The sequence below is a fragment of the Haemaphysalis longicornis genome, unplaced genomic scaffold, assembly GCF_048455015.1.
Source record: "Haemaphysalis longicornis isolate Haplotype H1 unplaced genomic scaffold, Haemaphysalis longicornis Haplotype H1 scaffold_7, whole genome shotgun sequence".
NCBI lineage: Eukaryota > Metazoa > Arthropoda > Arachnida > Ixodida > Ixodidae > Haemaphysalis > Haemaphysalis longicornis.
In genome coordinates this window covers 38652042-38671314 of record NW_027526422.1, presented here as the reverse complement: position 1 = coordinate 38671314, position 19273 = coordinate 38652042, and the positions used below count along the sequence as shown (strand labels likewise).

At 45.9% G+C, this 19273-nt stretch overlaps 2 protein-coding genes across 2 annotated transcripts in view; one reads left to right on the top strand and one right to left on the bottom strand.

Moving 5' to 3' along the window:
- Hmgcr (HMG coenzyme A reductase) overlaps positions 1 to 7291 on the bottom strand; it is an 89527-nt gene extending 82236 nt beyond the window's left edge. Inside the window, exon 1 of the mRNA XM_077676815.1 lies at positions 6880 to 7291. The gene's annotated coding sequence lies outside the window, so the exon portion shown is untranslated. The remainder of the gene's footprint in view (positions 1 to 6879) is intronic.
- Positions 7292 to 7539: 248 nt separating this feature from the next.
- Positions 7540 to 18936, top strand: LOC144145269 (uncharacterized). The gene is made up of 2 exons (XM_077676812.1): positions 7540 to 7949; positions 15950 to 18936. Exons 1-2 carry the CDS (start codon positions 7690 to 7692, stop codon positions 16083 to 16085), a joined length of 396 nt encoding a protein of 131 aa, XP_077532938.1. The 5' UTR covers positions 7540 to 7689; the 3' UTR covers positions 16086 to 18936.
- Positions 18937 to 19273: the final 337 nt, after the last annotated feature.

Genomic DNA, 19273 nt, shown 5'->3' with positions numbered 1-19273 from the left:
AACGTGCTGTTATGTGCTTCCAATAACGTCGGAATGTACCTGCCCTGAGGCGATGTTCTGATTGCAAAAGACAACGCCGACAACTCTCTTTGTAGAAACTGTTTTTACCAAAGAAATGAAACGGTTTCATCGGGAAAATCTTTTCCTGTCATTGTGCTTGCCTTCGTTACAGCCTTCGTTACATGCACTAGCAGGATTTCTTTTCCTAATTGATTGATTGATTGATTGATTGATTGATTGATTGATTGATTGATTGATTGATTGATTGATTGATTGATTGATTGATTGATTGATTGTGGGGTTTAACGCTCCGACGCTTCACGGGCGATGAGGCGCGCCGTAGTGGAGAACTCCGGATTAATTTGGACCTACTGGGGATCTTTAACGTGCGCCGAAATGTCGAACACACGGGCTTTTTTGCTTTTCGCCTCCATCAGAAGATTTCTTTTACCGCGGACTCAGGGAAATGCGTAGAGCGCGGGTAGTCTCCCACCGACGGAGTCACTGTGATCAAACTGTCGTGTTATCTCAGAAAACTCTGGCGAAAGCACAGCGTATCTGACGCATCTGCTTCAAGCGTCACCTCCAGTGACGTCACAAGGTGGCCCAGCCATTTGGGCCACAAGTGTTCTCTTCCGTCGTTCTATACCGCATTGAAAAATTCCCCGTGCACTCGTCTGGTCACGTGGTTTCAAGGCTATAGACGCCAGCGATTATCAAACACTTCTACACGTACTGCTACGCGTGTTTGCGTCTCTTTCTTCGCTTTCGTATCCTCATCATTTGACGCTTCAACAGGCAGATTGGCCGCATTTCACGCTACAGCTTCCCCACAGCCAGCGTGCACCCGTTTTACTCACGTGTCGCCACGTGACCTGTCACGGCGCACGCATCAGGCCAATTTTTATATCCTGGAAGAGTGCCGGGATAGCGTTGTGGTTAGCGCACCTGATGACAGCTGCTCTGGCTACCCGAGTTCAAATCCCACAGAAGCCCTATTCACTTTCTTTAAACAGCGGCGGTCAATTCGGTACCATTCGTGTAGTGCCTACAACGACGACGAGACCTTCGGGAGGGGGTTAAATGTACCACTCGTGTGTGTTCGAAGAAAAGGGGGTTGTACATTCATCAACGTCTACGCCTGACAGCTGAGCTCCGCTGGAACGTTCTTGGTGCTGGGTGGTTGGCTTTGACAGCGCGCGCTGCGGCCTTGGTGCGTGCGTGCGTGCACGGCCAAACGTCTCGTGGCACACGGCCATCCACTTTCGCCGGCACGCGCCATTTCAAGGGCAAGGGCGCGAACTGTAAGCGGCCGTTGCAGCTGCTCTAATGGGGCATAGCATTGCCGCGTTACAGAGACCTTTTCATTCTTCAACCACTGATAACAACCTGGCGTATTCTTGAGTGGGCCGCGCATGCCCAGTTAGATGGTTCTGTCGACTGCGCCACTGAGATCGGCACTGGCACAGCCCAATGGTAAAACGGTTGCTCCCGGAACAAGTAAGTCGGAAAGGTCTATGTTTCGCGAACTAGGATGTCCCCGAAACGTACAAGTAAACATAAAATACGCGCGAAAAGCGACTATTTCGTTACAAGAGCTCTAAAATGAACCCGGTAACTTGGCGTATTATTCGAGGGTTATTTTTTTTAATACTTTTTGTCCACACGAGTGACCACCAGAATATGAATTTTTCTGTTGAAATGTAGCATGATCGCCTCTGCTTCACGGTGTGCGTGATTTGTGCTGTTTGTGGTGTGCTTCCCTGAGGAACATCACCCGTCCAATTTCCGCATAAGCGAAGTTAAGCAGTTTACGGAAAACGCACGTTACGAGTCACTTCCTTCTCTTCCTATCATTTGCACACACAAAAATATTTCTGCATCTCTGCTTGCCTCCACATTTAATTTTGCCGTGAATATTGTATGTAGTTTTAATGCAGCCGGTAAAAACAATGCGCCTGCAAATGAACGATACCTAAATACGGATCGTTCATGTTGCTTAAGTAGTACTTATATGCATGCAGTAAGAGAAAGTATTTCAAAGGTATTCGCAACCAATTACTAAGCTGGACGCAAGTATGCGAGAATAACTGAATGCAAATCGAATAATTTGTTACTCGATTCGGACTCGATTCTGTTTTGATACTCGATATCCTCGAACTTTTGGTCTTGGCCGAATATTCGGGCGTTCTAAAAATATTCCTGGAAATATAGACGTGGGCTCGGCTGCTACGATAGCAAATTAAACGAAAAACGTATCAAAAACGGTGTCGAAACGAGCCAAGGTAGAACACCAGAAAGTAAACAACAACAACAAAAAAACCCTAAGCCATCTCCACTAACGCGAAACCTGGGGAGGGGCGAAGCACGCGGGTATTCTTGGCGCCTTGACATTTTTGCCAACGGAGATGAAACCGTTGGGGGGAGGGGAGGGGAGGGGTATACAACTTAGCTGTAAAAGCCTCTTGTCTTTGAAGTACGAAGCTCTCAGCGCGAGGTGTGAACGAGTGTCCCGGTGTTTTTTTATGTGCGCGTTACGAAGAGCTCCAGCGCGAGGCGTAAACGAATGTCTTGCTGTTTCTTTTAGTACACGTTACGTTCTAGCGCGAGGCATAAACGAGTTTCCCGGTGTTTTAGTACCATGACTACATGAGACGACGATTACGACGACGACAGGAGACGCCAAAAGCCCCCCACAGGGGCCTCGCCCCTAAAAGGAGCTCGAGTACAATGCCCTCCACTCTCAACAGTAACGAAGGGTTTTCACAGGTGGCGCGCAAGCTGATTGCGAACTAAGGCTCCTAAAATGGGCCTTAAAAAACGAAGGGAGGGCGAAGAGCGTGAGGAGCAGGAGGGAATGGCGGAGACGGCAAAGACCAATGCACTATAGGCATTGGGCGCTACAAGGGTTGTCGTCTCTCGACAGCATTTGCAGCCATTTTTAAAGACGGTAGTCTTTTTTTGGGCTTATACTTGAGCGCGAAATTTTTGGTCTGTCTGTCTGCCCCTCGATTCGGCCACCCTGCCAAAGTGAAATAGATCGTGCACAGTAGGTTTATATACCCAAAGCCAAATCTAAACGGCTTAGTCCGTTGGTGTTCAAACTTGTCAACGTTAAGTGATATTCGGATGGTTGATTTAACGAAAAGTGGCTCCAGAAAAATACAAAAGCGATCGCCCGCGGTTTCCCTAGCGGTATTCTGGAAGATAAAACGGCAACGGCAACGAAAGGTTCCACTAGATAGTTTTCACGTTACGCTTGGAACGCACGTGGAATAAATAGGGTGCCTCGGTTCATGCGCGTCTCCGCCGTTCGGCAGCGCTGGCATCGAGACATTCAACGTGGAGCAGTATAACGCGGTAAATTTAAACTGACTCAAGCAAACCGCTAGCGTGTTTATCTTGGGGGGAGCGAGACGGAAGAGGAACAGCTTGAGGAGTGAGCGGGAAAGAGAAGGGAGAAATTTACTTACCAAAGCGCCAGGCGACTATCGTCTTTCGTCGACATTTGCAACGAAGTGAGCAGATACGCGGCCATTTTTTTTTTTTTCACGCAGTTTGCTACTACTATTACGCAGTCCGGAAATGCCTATATTTGTAAATAGCTTTTGAGAATATAACAAACCGGTGGAAGTACGCTGCACACGAAAGAAAAATCGGAACACAAGGACAGCCACTGACCTTTCAACATTCCGCGTTAGAGAAAATTCCCTTAACTCCTTTTTCATTCGAAATGGCGCAACCGCAGGTGGAACACCCCTCGCCTCCTTTCTCGTTCAACACCCTACATCACCCCAAAAACATTGACGATTTAGGGAAGCTTTTTTCCCCTTTTCTTTTTCTTTATCAAAAATGACATTTTGTGTTCGTTTGTTCGTTGTAAATGCATTTCATCTATTCAGAAATATAATATAGCAAGAAATTCGGTATTCTGCTCAAAGTTCGAAGGCTTTTATTTTTTTCCTGAGTGCCCGCACCTGATACAACCTGAAAATATCACTATTCGAACACTCCTCGTTAACAGCCATCGACCGGGGCACAGCAGTTTTACATAACGTTACATGTGCGCTGTAATTGATACCAATTCAGCGACCTATTCCTTGCGTACAGTTACGAAACACTATATCTCTGTCACGAAGACAACGGCGATTGCATCAGCTAGGACCTTTCTGCCGCCCGGATGAACGTCTTATGTTACGTTTAGAACGACTTACGCAACAGGCATATTGTAGGCGACAGACGCAAGAAAGGGCGTTTCACGTAATTCGGTTGGATGAAGCGTCAGACGACGTCAATGTTGCAACACATTACGACAGTTGCGACAACAGCGTGAACAGGGCTTTCCGTGCAGTTAAAACCGGTAGCGTTGTTGAGGAAAAGGTGAGGGGGGGGGGGGGGATTAAACTGCGGCCGTTCTAACTTGTATTGAATAAGGAAGTCCCAAAGTCTCAAAGAAACAGATCAAACGCAAAGCGCTTTTTTAAAATTATTATTATTGCTGCTGTTGGTGGTGGTCAACGCACAGGCGTGGACAGGGATTTACGGGCAGTTAAAGCCGGCAATGCATTGAAGGGGGGGGGGGGGAGGAATAACTGCGGCCGTTCTGATTCTTGTGGTGAATATGCAAGTATCAAAGAAACAGATCAAACACAAAGCGTTTATTATTATTATTATTATTACTGGCCAACGCACAGACTCGCCGGCTGGAATGCAACACGGCGATCAACACGAAGGAGTGACGATGCAGCAAGCTAGACCGGTGCTGACTATCAAAATGTCCTCGCTGTAAACGTGCTTGCCGAAATGTCCTTTCCTTGCAACCGGGTTAGCAGCGCTCCCGTTCCTTCTGGAACACTGTCTCTCACCATGACTGGAAGAACGCTGCGACAAGCCCATCGTGATTTCATATTTGCGGGCGGGAATGGCCCCGCGGCACTATTTCGTGATTGCTAAAATGACTGCGACAGCGGAGAAAAAACACTTCGCGGTCAAAGCGACGGCAAACAATGGCGCGATCCAAAGGGCGCCAAAATATTCAGCTATAACGAATCACTACGAATGAATAGCGCCGAATTTTGCTCGGAATCGCTTTTTTGCATAAAATCGACCCGTCGCGCCAGTTTGAAAACATCATATCGACAACGATATAGTTTCCCTTCTAACCATCCTCAGTGGCTAAGGCGTTGTGCTGCTGAGCACGAAGACGCGGGTTCGATTTCCGGCTGCGGCGGCCGCTTTTCTGATGGAGGAGAAAAACAAAAACGCCCATGTCACTTCTTTCTCCGTGGCCCATGTGTACGAGAGTTCGGCGCACGTTCAAGATCCCCACGTGGTCAGAATTAATCCGGAGCCCTCCACTACGGCGCGCCTCATCACCTGCGTTGCGTCGGCGCTTTAAACCATACAATCAATCAATCAATCGATCAATCAAATCCGTTCTACCTAGCCTAAAAGGACATCGTTTCTTTACGGCGGTTCGGAGATAATTTACAATGTAGCGAGATTTCTTCAAGGGCGATGTCAGTCAGCAATGGGTCTCCTCGATGTACCAGCCCTGGACGGTACGCGGGCAGTCCGAGGACTGCCCTCGGACCGGAAGACTCATAGGAACACATTGGAAAAACGAGCGCCGGATCGCGTCTCGGGCAGTCCGCGGACGATCCGGGACTGATACTCGAGGAGGCCCAATGTTATGTCTGACTTATTCGCTGCGCTGGATAAGATAACACGAGCTGAGTGCGCGAAAAGCGAGAGAAAATAAGGTGCAACACAGTGAATAGTTTCGCGGTTGCTGCCACCACCAGTAGGAAAGGAAAAGTTTCCGCTCAGAAATCTCCAGGAAAAAAAGGGGGGAAAAAAGGAAAGAAGGAACGCATGTCTTTCCGGGGTAACCCTTCCGCTTAGGTACAATGTTTACACCTACCAATTGTTCACGTCACACACACGCTCGCGTTACTGTTCGGGCAGTACCGCGCAACCTAAGCGAAATCAGGCTTCAACAGCGACGACCTGACACACAACAGTGCTATCAAAACATTTCATTTTCCCGCACCTGGACTAAAAAGCACAGCTTCTAAAACGCACAGGTTAGCAGAGACAGCTGGCAGCTCTCTCTCTTCAAACGAAACCATACTACCCGGTGGCGTAAATCCAGAAGAATCACAAGGGGGGGTCACATCTTGCCATGGCGGTCATTCACGCCTCACGTAATTGCACTGTGCTGCATGCAGGCGTCAAAAACGATGAAATATTTCGTGCAATATGAGTAACTTGCAGGGTGTCTCCCCCCCCACCCCCCCCTTCTTGACTTACGTCACTGATCAGCGCCTCTTTGCTCCCCCCCCCCCCCCCCCCCCTATTTTTTTACGACAGCTGGGCGTCAGAACCTGAAAGGCTCACAAAAATCTGAAAAATAACATGCTTTTTCAGGCACGCGTGACACTCGTGAAGCCAATATTTCGGCAGTTACGCGAAACTAGAGAAATTTAGCTGTGGCTTCAGCGCGCAGCTTTTCCTAATCAGTGCACCCTGTTTTAGAACGGCGCGTTTGCTCTAGTTTTAGTAAAACATCAACGAGCACATTACTGCTATTTTTGAAGCAGCCACGAAACGTCCAAAACAGAAGGCCTACAAGTCGTAATCAGTTTTCTTTTTTTCTTTTTTTTCCTTGCGTGGGTGTTATCTAATAATTCTACACGCTGTGCTAATAATCCGCACAGCTGCTCAGCGCTGCGATTAATCGTTTTCAGCCAACAAACCGACTAAAGCAAAATTACTCATCCTGCGAAGCAGTTCACCGGAACTTAATGCGCTTCGTACGCAGCTAAGGATGACACACTCATCACTCCACTTAATTATAGCTGAGAAACCACGACTTACCAAGGTTTGTCCGGAAGTCTTTTGAACTGTGCCCTTCAAGTGTAGCGAAGAGCTGCCCTCCCACGTCGATTGTTTTTTGCACAAACAGTCGGAAGTGAAATGCTTATGTTCGTTCCGGTCCACAAGGCACATCACGAACAGCAGTGGGGCGCTTCGCTGCTACGACGATTGGTCCGAAGCAACATGCTGTCTAGAAATGAGCCACCGAAGCCAATTCACAGGGTTCGTTAGCCAATTAAAGAAGAGTTGCCCAATTAAAGATGAACTTGATCGTCTCAATCTCGACGCTACAGACACCAGTCAAATAACGGAGCGGCGATTACAGCCGCTCCAACCGGACAATCCAGCCAACGAAGGTAGCACGGGGAGGTAGCAGAAACTGTAGAGGAGGAGGCCCGCGATGCGGCGGCAGGTAGGTCAAAGCTTAGCAAGCACCGCTACCACAATTTTCTTTGAATGTAAATAGATGGCGCTATGTGTCTTTAAACAATTCTAACAAGTACAACATCACATAATAAAACTGCCTATAAATCATTAAAAACCCTTTTAATTTATTTTTTTGTTTGCTTTAAATATTATTCACAATACATTATTTGCTTGTTTTTGAGCAGAATTTGTGACGTAGTCACTTACGCGTTGCCGTCGAAATAGCCCACTTCTTATTCTGTAAGCAGTATAGCAAAATATGCAGAACGGCGGATCGTGACAGCATGGACGTTGTTTGCTTGTACTGCGATTTGTTAAGTCGGAGGGCTTGCTCGCTAGCGGCGTGACATCTGACGAGTAGACCAGCTTGAAAAGCTCTAAACCATGTTGACGACAGTGTTTGCGGCTGCTTGCTGGCTAAGTGTCTCCGCTGCCACCGAGACCGAGACATCGCCTTCGATGACGCCCCGAGTGAAAGAGCCCGTGGCAGCCCCGGCTCTGAACACCACCAGGCGGAACAGCACAACCACCTTGTTTGGGATTGCAAACATGGAGCAAACAAACGGTGTCGTTCTGCGGGCTTTCTACGTGATCGTGGGCGTGATGATGATCATCCTCGTCTATTTCGTCGTCCGGATAGTGAGGTAGGTGTATGGCTTCGGTGTTTACAGCCGATGCCGGACGTGGTATCTCTGAGCTGATAGCAGTTACTTGGAGCCTGATGTTACGCGGTTGCGATGGCAGCTTACATGAGCCACGAAAACGACACCGACGCTCTTTAGATCCGTTCTTAGAAGCGTGGCATCGCGTTGCCCACAGCGGGCTAGCAGGCGCACGAGCGTAAGGGTGGCCACCTTTCCCTCTAGCCGTGCCCACTGCGTGGGCAAGCTCTTTTTACAAATAAAACTATAAATATAGCAACGACACAGTGGGCCAGAGATCTCGCCGGCAGTGTACATCGTTTCAAGTCTACATATAGCATGTTTTAAGCTCGGACCTTGTACATCGTTTCAAGTCTACATATAGCATATTTTAGGCTCTGACCTATGTAAGGTACTTCCTCTCTGCAGCTTAGCATGCTGGCTGTGCTCTCTCCTGAAAAAAAAAGGGGGGAGGGGGGTTTCAGGGGCACCTTATGTTCTCAAAGTGTTGCCAAAACCGCCATATGTGATAGGAACTTTGTTGACACATTCCCCAGTGTTGTGGGCACCACCCAAGACAATAGCGTCCCGTATCTAAGGGTAGTCAGTGTAGTATCAAGAACAGTACATTATGACTGAAAGTTGGATCAGCGCATAAAACCATTTCAGACGGGTTCCCAGCACTGTGGTATGGGGACACGTGAGCAGACTACAACACTTACCTCAAATGCAAGCACATTGTCCTATTAGAGAGGGGTTTGTGCTATTAGGAAAGGGCACTGAATGATGGATAACATTTTGTTTAAACTGAATGATTGCACCTTTGACAGTTCTTTCAACTTTTTCGATGACAAGCAGTGCTTTGTACGCTTGGGGATGCATAATGAAAGCTGGCATTTCTCTTTGTTGTTTGCCTACCCTGACATAAACGACCGTGTCACAGTCACCAAAGCTGGGTGACTTGCAACGGACGGCCGTACGGCACTGACCCAGCTGACCGCGCCCTGTGCAGCGTTGTTATAACTTAGAAGGGCTAGGGAGTACAATTAACATTAAAAAGGGCAGGTACGGATACGGTGTGGATTTACAGAAGTCCTGGCACCTCCCCACCTCTACCAAACTTCGACGGGATGTACACTGAGTGGAAAAGTTCACCATCTTAAAATGAAAAAAAAAAGGGGGGGGGTTTATGCTCCGAAGGTTCACCCGCACACACGATCTTCTGACCGATGCTCTCAAGAAAGTTGTTCCCTCTCTTCTCATGTGTTGCAAACTCGTGTGGGATACAGCTTGAAATGATTCAGAGGTGTCAGAAGCTGGGAAAATTAACTGAATTACTAGAAATACGCTTTTTGAGGCACTAAAGCACCAAAGCGGGCGACTTCTAGCACAGGCACTGCTGCCCCTCACAAGCGGAGTGCAGCAGACGACAGCGGCGCGAGTCCCTAAGCCGACGTCAGAGCCAGGGGGCGCCACTCAAACATGCTTGCAATAGGCAGGTGAGATAGTGACAACATGCAGCTGCATGCTGTGTAACACACGTTCGCTTCCCATTTTGGTACTCTAGCTGCATTTTATCGTTTATTGGATATGCAGCAAATAAAAAAGAGGTGAGCTTTATTGAAACCAGCAGTCTTCATAAGCTTTGTGCAGTAAGAGCTCGTTAATTCGAACTCGGTTAATTCGAACTTCCGGTTAATTTAAACTCGCCCCCTGGTCCCGGCAGAGCCCTGTATATTTCAGTGGGGGGAAACTCCCGATAATTCGAACGCGTTGGTATCCAAAACTGTTAATTCTAACTGAGATCCCCTGGTTTCCATCACTCCTCGCAGAAGAAGTCGGCCCAGAGTGATTACAATGTGTTGCAAATCCAAACCAAACCAAATTTACTAGAGACGCAAAGCAACGAAACCGAAAAACAACAGTGTGGCATGCGCTAGGCTCCTTCAGCAGCTAATCTCGGCTCTACAGTGGGAAGCATTTACAAAAATACCTGCCACAAACATGTAGTAGCACCTAATTCGCGATAACAAGTCCAGAGGTGGATTCGTTGTGTTCTGCTCACGCAGTGTGATGCGATTTCCATTCATTCTAGCGCCCGCCCACCCACCCGCTAATGCGAACTCCGCTTAATTCGAACAATCTTATGGTCCCCTTCGAGTTCGAATTAACGAGCTTTTACGGTACTTCCTTTTCTTGCTTGGCCCGGTGAGGCACCAACACCGTTCATACTCTTTTTTCGCCGTTATAAAAAACAGACTTGCCTTCTTATCTCTTTCTTTCACTTTCGACAGTAACCCTCCTTTTCTTTCGCTGTCACACACACGTGCACGCACACCATGACAACAACACTATATAAAATAATTATTTAATGCTAATACTTATCACATTAACATAATCCTTACAGGAAGAGGTAACAGCATTGGCAAAGGGTGCTTCAAAACCCTGAAAGGATCTTTGAAAATTTTTTGTTTTGCGGTATTCAAAACTGTGTACCCTTGATATGCAAGCTACAGCCTAGCTGTCTTGTTGCAAAAGATTGGCAAATAGGTAAAAAATGCAGTCACAATTTCTCCTGTTGTTTCTTTTAAAGACGATAGTCTTCCTTGGGCTACTTAAACACAGAAATTTTGGTCTGTCTGTATGTCTGTCTGTCCGGCCGTCAGTCTGTAACTCCATTCAGCGACCCGGCCAAAGTAAAATGTTTACTGCGCATTAGTCTTATATACTCACAGCCAAATGTAAACGTCTAAGCCCGGTTTATATGTTCATACTTGTCAACTTTGTTGAACAAGAACAAGACATTACGCAAATATAAGACAGGAAATTAGTACACAAGGGATATTTACAGTGTTCCTTTATTAAGAAATTCTTGGATGCTTGGTTTTTCGATAGCAAATGATATTCTACATCTACTGCAGAACAACGCGTACCGCCTGCTGTTGCCCGCGCCACCTCCGGGCGGCATATGAGAAATCATGCGGCAACAGCAAAGAAAGGTTCCACTAGCTAGGTTTCACGTTCTGCTTCGAACGCACGTGGAGCACGGCAACACGGTTCTATAAACCTTGAAGTCGGCCGCCTCAATTCACACGCGTCTCCGCCGTACTGCAGCGCTGGCATCGAAGAACTGCGCCTGTAGCAGTGGAACGCGGTAAATTCAAATCTCCTTGGGCAAACCTTTAGTGTGTTTACCTTGGGATGAGCACGACGGAACAGGAACAGCATTATAGGTGAGCAGGAAAGCGAATGGGGGCATTTCCTTTTGCAAATGTCTACAAAGACTATCGTCTTTTGACAACATTTGCAACAAAAGGAGCAGATACGCGGCCAATTTTTTTAAGTAGCGACTCACGCCGTGAAAGTCGTCAATCAAAGCTTTGTCCTGTCTGCACAACATGACAGCGCGGGACGGACTTGCAAAGTGGCAGCTACAATGTCGGCCATGGTGAAACCCTCATGCAACTAAACAGGCGATGTCTGACCTCTGATGCGACCAATTCAAATCCTACCCGACGTTTTTTTTTTTTTTTTTTTCCCTTTCTGTTTAGTCGGATATGATGAAAAATAGATACCAAAACAAATTGCCAGAAAACACAAGTGCCAGCATTAAAACTGCATGCAAGCAGTCGAAGTGCAACTACAATGGTTGCCACACAACTAAAGTTGTGCCACCAGCCACAGGCAATCAGAACAGTTAATAAAAAGTGCGTTATTACTATGCAATAAATGAGGAGCACGTTCGACTCGTGCATGTTCTTAACTTGATGCAGTGCTGTTGTGCTGCTGCCCATTGGCTTCGCTAGATTGCTTAAAGGAGCCATGAAGAGAAAATACAACTTTGTTTAATTTGAAAGAACTAGGATTCAGTATCTCACTCAGCTCCATTACAGCCCCAAAAGATGTTTTTTTAACGAAAAAAAAGCAAGAAGTATTTAAAAACTTTCAAATTTTGCGCCACAGTGACGTGTTATGAGCCAGCATGACGTCACACGGGCCAACAATAAAACATAATTTTCAGTGCGTTAACTGCACGTTAGCATTCAAGTGATGCGGTCAAATGAAACTAGAGGCCCCATTACAGACGTCGAGTCATGTGTCATCGCGACAGGTCACTTAGGCGGCCGCCAATCGCGCAAACAAGGTTCCGTGACGTCATAGAAAAGTTGCGGGAAATTGGCTAGGGGGTCGCGACTGCTTCACACGTTTTCTTTAATATCTCCGTTATTTGTTCGAAGATTGCGATGATAATCGTATCATTGTTATTGGGACTAAGCAGTCTTTCTAATAAGCCCAACTTGTATTTTGTCTTCATGGCTCCTTTAAGATGTCCGGAAAACACTAGCATTTCAACGACGTCTCGTAAAGGTTGGAAGTAAAGTTGCCAGTTCCACTTATTATAAGTGGATTTGGGCCTATTTTTTCGCTGAGTCGCTTGTAAATTCTTAGTCACTTGCCACGTTTTTTGGGCTTGCTAGCGTTTTTTTTTTCAGAAAATTTTATTGCAGCGCCCAGAACGTGCATTTGTCATCAAAAACATGGCTTGAATTGCCACAATTCGCCATTGTCGTCGCCAATGTCGTCGTCATCATCATCATCATCATCAGGTTTCTTGTGGGTTGTGGCTACATCCGTGCCTCGTTGTCGTGGCCTTCCTTGTCCTTCTCCATGTCTTGCACACAGTCGTCGTCGCCGTAGTGCGTTGCCATGGCTTCAAAGTGGCCAAAATATGGGAAAAAGTATTGTAAAGAGTGGGAAAAGGAAATGCACCTCAAAGCCTGGTCACGTCGAGTCACTGGAGATGATAAAAAGCTGCATGCAAGTATTGCAAGTGTGAGATCCGCACTCATCATGCCGGCCTCCTTCAGCACATGGCTGCCAAAAAACATGTAAAAAACTCTCGGCTACTTTCTAGTGCACGTTTGACTACCACGGGCTTCACCACATCACCGCCTTGAAAGATGACACCAGAGTTGGAGCTCAAGCTTGCTTGTTATTCAGCGTGTCATGCTGCTCTAAACTCCGTTTTATCATCTCGGCGAACTGGTACAGTCGTACACAGTCGTAAATCTTTACCAAATGAAATGAGGAGCACTAATAACAAACGTTTTTGCCCCCTGTCTGCTCGAGGACCTTGTGAAGGATATAGGGTCACCTCAGCATTCATTATTGATTGATGAGAGCACGAACGTAGCAACGAAAAAGCAGTTGGCTGTCGTGGTTCACGATTTCAGCACATTATTAAACAAATTGTTGACTACGTTCCTTGGACTGTTCACGATCGAGGGTTGAAAAGCGCCCAGCAGACTGCACAAGGCCTTCTCGATTTCTTGACCGAGGTCGGTCTGGATTTCACAAGGTGTCTTGGAATTGGAACCGACGGTTGCAACGTTATGGTTGGTAAGAAAATTCTGTGTGCACACACTTGTGCCAAAAGAACAAGGACCTCATTCAGGTCAAGTGCATGTGTCACTCCATTCATCTATGGGCACGCAAGGCAGCGAAAGTGCTTCCACGGAGTCTAGAATTCCTGGTTGGGCGCTCGTACAGTCGGTTTTCACACAGTTCACTCCGACTTCATGAGTACAGCAAGATGTATGAACTGGTAAACAACGGCAAAGACCCATTAAAGTTTATCCAGCTGTCAGGAAGGCGGTGGCTCTCAATCTCGAGCTGCTATAAATGTATCTTAGAACAATGGGATGAACACAAGCTTCACTTCACCATGGGCCAGGACAAGTACCATTGCTATGACGCTGAGATCCTGTCAACAAGTTGTACTTGGTGTTTCTGAACCCAGTGGTGCAGGAGTTCTCAAAGGGTCAACAAGCTGTTCCAACTTGGAAGTGGAAATCAAATGCAACTGCTTCATTGCCCTCAGAACTTTTTTTGATCACTGATTTCCAGAGTGCTCATCCCTTCACACATGCCAGCTGCCGGAGAGAGGCTTCTGGAAGTCAACCTGGACGATAATGCCATCCACCTTCCACTTTCTGTTGTGGATTTTGGGGTCTTTTCAACATGGAAGTTGAAGAATCTAAATTAAGCGCTGAGTAGGAAAGGGACTTTAAGCTCAGATGCCGGGATTTCATTTTTGAGGCTGCAAGGCAAGCGCAGCTTAGGCTTCCTCATAAGACCCAGCTTCGGAATTCCATGAAATCATTTTTGCCTGAATGCACACTGAGTCAAGCAAAACTGCCGCTTCAAGATTTACTGCTCCTCAAACTGTTCAAGGGAGATATAGGTCTTCTGGACTCCCAGTATTGGCAGCTGTGCTTCCTTCCCTGGAAAACTGTGACCAAAAATGACATCACTTCTTTTTGGGTAGAAGTCCTGCATTTCACTGATGCGAGCAGCTTCAGGAAATTATCAGAGTTTGCTCTGTCGTTGTTGGCTATGCCCCTGAGCAACGCCGATATCGAGCATGTATTCTCACACATGAACTTGGTGAAATTGCGTCTCCGAAATAGGATGAGCAATGAAAAGCTGAGTGCCATCCTGCACGTTTGCTACGGCCTTAGGCTTCGAGGAGTCTGCTGCTGGGACTTCCAACCGACAGTTCCGCGGAACTGGACACTGCCATGAATTTTCCTGATCTGTCAGATGCCAGTAATGATGACTGTGTAGTGCGAGAAAAAATACCATTCAATCGTTACAGGTCAATTTTCATTATGCAAAATGAATAAAATGAATGTTGTTTGTTCACCTTCCATTCACATTCATAATATTTTTTCATACTACGAAGCAATTTTGAAGAATTAGAATATTTCTTGAACTTACGCTTATTTTGGGTTTATTCGCAAGAGCGCCGCTGCTTTTGTTGGGCTTCTTTTGGGGTGACTATTTGCTTGTTTGCACGGCGGCATCTGGCAACTGTGGTGGTAAGCCATGACTTGGTAGAATATTTGTATTCAGGTTATCAAAATGTTCTTAAAGTAGAGAAAATTAAGGAAAGGCAGGCATGTGTTCTCTTTACGACCTGCTGCTGCCACGAGTGCATTGATTGCACTGTAATGTGCCTACATAGGCCTACCTGTTTTCACAGTGGGCCCCTGAAAGGGTACTGACACTAATTTTTTGCGTGCTTTTTTTTCTTTTGCTGCCATTGGTACCCTTCATTGTAATATTTGTAAAATGGCAGATTATAAGGCAAATCACAGTATTAACAATTTTTCACAGCCCCATTTATTCCTTTCAGTTTCGGTTTTCATTAAACCAGCTCCATTCAACAGCACATATAAGAATAGACCCTAATGGGATAGCTCAAGGTCCTATCATCGTCTTAATTGCTGCAATGAGAAAATGGCTCACATAAATGGCGGAGACATGGGATTTATCGATTGTTTACCTCTGACAAAGTGCCTACTGCACATCCGTGACGACTTTACAGCAGAAGTCTAGTGCTCTGGTATATTTAAAAGGCTCAAAAGAAGAGAAAGCACCAGGCTTTATTTGCGTCCACATTTTCAACCATCACAGTGGTGTCACACTGGTTTACCATGCAGTTTGAGGGTGTTTCAGTCATCAGCACCTCGATTCCCACCAGCTCCACAATGAATGTTGACTGTGTGTTCACTCACGTGAAGTTTATACAGGTCAAGCCTACTCTCACTGTTGAGAATGGCGCCATGCGGACTTAACAGTATTTCATCTCCTTCACTGACACCAAATCCAGGAGAGAGAGTGGCCCGATAGTTTCCCACACGTTTGGCAACTGTGTCCAGAAGGGACCCAATGGCGGCGTCTGTCGTCAAGCCATTCGTGAAGGTGATTGCTGTGGCGGAGGATGCTATGACAAACACAGCACTTCTCGACACAATATGCAAAAAAAAAAAAACATGACCACTTCTTAGCGGGGAAATAGTATTCAGAGCATGGCTTAGACTTGCTGGACTTTAACCTGTTCAAGTGTTAAGTACGTTTTTTATTCAGCCTGATGTTGAGTTAGCTGTGAAGCTTCCCAGCCTTCTGCTGCTTGCATAACAAGCTTTCCTCTCGCGCAGGTCGAGATACCGGCGAAGCAAAACCCGGCGGTACGGCATCATCGCCACTCACAGCGCTGAGCTGGAGATGCAGCCACTGGACCGCGCGGATGACGAGGAAGAGGAGACGACTCTGTTCGAGGCCGGCAAGCGCTGAACTCTGGCCATCCCGTGTGCCTCTTCTGTTGGACATATTTATTTCCGTTTTCTAACCAAGGCCCAAAGAAGGGTTCAAGAAGCACCTCGCTAGCAACTCACCGGGTTCTGCGTCTAGTCTTCGTGGACTCACGGTTTTTCTGTATTACAAGTGGTCCACACATCTGATTTTGTTGCACTCTTTATCCTGCGGATAGTGAGAAAACTCCAGTCTTCTTCTGGCCTACTCTGCTTTTCATTACCTTCATTTTTGTTTCCTTTTCCTAACGTTGCTGTGACTTACCCATTGTAACATGACTTGTCAACTGTCACAAGTGTTGCGGGTTTTACTGAGATGCACTGGTGACAGGTGCGATTTGCAGCTGTCATAGGGAACCTTTTCCTCTTTTTTTTTTATCCCGCCATTGTGTCTGGCTACAACACGTTGCTGTTGGGAAGTTTTGCCGCTGAACAAAGGCTGTGTGTGTTTTATGTTTCAGGGGTGTTCAAGAGAAACTGCAGTGGGAGTTTGGTAGCATATCAGTGGCACAAGTTGATGTTGCCAGCACAGACATGCAATCCATTGCAAACTACAAGCCTTGTGCATTTGCAAGACATATTATATTCTGCAGAGGCTTAACACGGATGCTGTCACTTTTTCAGTGTGGGAGAGGACAGTTTGACACTTGTGCACAATCATTATAGTTTACTTCCAGGTTGTAGGTTCTCTTTGTTTTCTGATTAAGGCAGTTGACACGAGAAGAACTTTCAATCACTGTTATTTCTGAGTGCATGTCATGTTACCCAAGTCGCGTCAGCCAATGCTTAGCATGTTGCTAGGCCGCACTGAGACTTCTTGGCAGCTGATTAGAAACATTTCTTAATAAAAAAATAATTTCAAAATATTTTCCGCATTGCTCAGCCAGGAGCATCAGTTTCATGCTTATTACTTTTTGTGTTCCTGGAGCTGCAATTGGCAGCAGCACTTTATACCCCTTGTGTGTTGCCTCTGTGAAGGTGAAAAGCAGATCACAGGCATCGTGTCAGTGTTTTTTTTTTGTCTATACACGTGCAGGCTTACCTTTACATGAATGTGCTAGCCCTTTTCAGTCTTCAGCGACTGAAGCTACAGACTTGTGCAAATCCTGTGCCACATAAATTGTGCAGGTAAATTTTCCTTTTGCAAAATGTTTTGCTCATAAAAAATTATCACAATGAAGTGCTTTAAATTATGTCACAGTCTTGAAGTGTACATCAAATTTAACAATGCCGTAAATGACCTTTTTGCGCACAACGCATAGATTATGCGACTAGGAACAATATTCAGTTTAGGGTGTGTTTGTGTACGTCGATTTAGCTTCTTCGTATGAAAACTGACCTTGGGTGGCAACCCGAACCATCATTTTTGAAGTTTATGAGCTTACACTAGAAAGGTCTTCAAGATGCACGAATAGGATGTGACTATCATGTTGAAGATCTTAAAGTGTGGACAACATATCTAGAGCCAAAACCGCAAGAACATAGTGGGTGGCAACTGGTCGCATTGAAAGCGGGGTCATTTGTGCCTTTCAGGGACAGGTGGTGGCATTAAAAGGCAGGACTCTTTGTTCCGGCCTTTACCAGCAATTGCTGGCTTTTGGGCATGTGATCAAGTGGCATTCTAAAAGTGTATAGACAGTCCCTAACCCTATTGTTTGTTGTGTCCCATGCGGTGGCATCTTTTTATTTCCTTCATTCATATTTGACCTTTGTAATCATCAATGCCTTTGTTGGCAAATCAAAAAATTTTAATAGAAGCCCACATCATAGAGGTTCTTAACCTGAAGGATCACAGAACACCAGAACTGTTTCCACTGAAAAAATTTTGGCTGTTGACATTATGTGTTTCTAGTAAGCAAGAACTTTGAACAAGCAATAGCGTCATCCGCTGACAGTGTTTTGACCCTGCTTGTCCCTGGGGCTCTGTTTTACTTGAACTATCTTTAATTTTACCATCATTTAAAAAGTTGTGTGCTGACACACAGCGAGAGCCAAGCGGAAATGAATGTTTTAAGTCTGCGTTAAATTCTGAAGAAGTTTGATAGTTCTCATAGTAAAAAAAGACGTCCCCAGCTAAAACTTTCGTCGAACACAAACTTTGTTGACACCAAGTCCAGTAATGTTATACATAGCGTGAAGAAAACTTGAAACATGAATGAGTGCATCTTATGGTAAGTGTGAGTGATGAACTGCAGAAATGTATAGTTATTGGCAGCCAGGTTTGTATAAAAATGCCGTTCACCTCATTTCAGTGCGCTTAGTGCCTTTGCTGTACTGCGCGATGGGGAAACTTCCCAGCATGTCAGCAGATGCATCTTGGCATTTAGGATAATTAGCACAGGGCCACAGCCAAGGACACTACAAACCAGTGCTTCCATTAAGGAAACAGTGTAGTGGATGTAGCACGGCTGATCTTTGTGTCCCAAAGAGTGCTTCTTGATTAGTTGTCGCCAAGTTGCGCGTCTGTGGGCGGTAATATCTGTGGGTAGTTTGTGAATGGGGAATTCAAGAATACGTGTAAGTTGATTCACGTCATAATCTCTGCTGGCAGAGTGGACTTGTATAATACCTGAAAAGCTGCTTGGCTGGTCCTGGCCACGTTTGAGGTTTTCTCCTCAAAAGTAGTAGTTTTTCCCCTTACAGTACTGGCACCTAAATCTCGCACAATTTTTGTACACACATGCAGTGTACCTTGCGTTACAGCCAGAGCTGCAGGTTTGCATGTCAAGCCGCTGGAATGTTTGAATTGTTGAAAAACTTTCTGCGTTAAGATTTCTGTTTGAGTGACAGGGATGTTTTCCGTTTTCGCACAAATAAAAGAATTGTTTTGACAAGTCTTTTTCTTTGAGTGTTGGCAAGTTTTAACAAAGTGATACGTGGTTGGCATCGGCTAGAGCTGTGGCTCATGTGAAAAGATGGGGTAATTTTGTTATTGTGGAAAAGTCAGACTGATGGCATTGTTATGCCACTGATTCATGATCACTGTTGTGAAAATCTGCTATGCCCCTATGTAAAATGTATTCCCAGCAATAGAGGTTGGAGGAGGTAAGGCTAAATCAGTTTTAATGATGTTAATTGTTGTTCCCCACATAAGGACAACCTTGCCCTAAACAAGCCCTGAAATTTGAACGACGACACGCCTACACTGAGTGCAACGTCATGTCTGAGGCT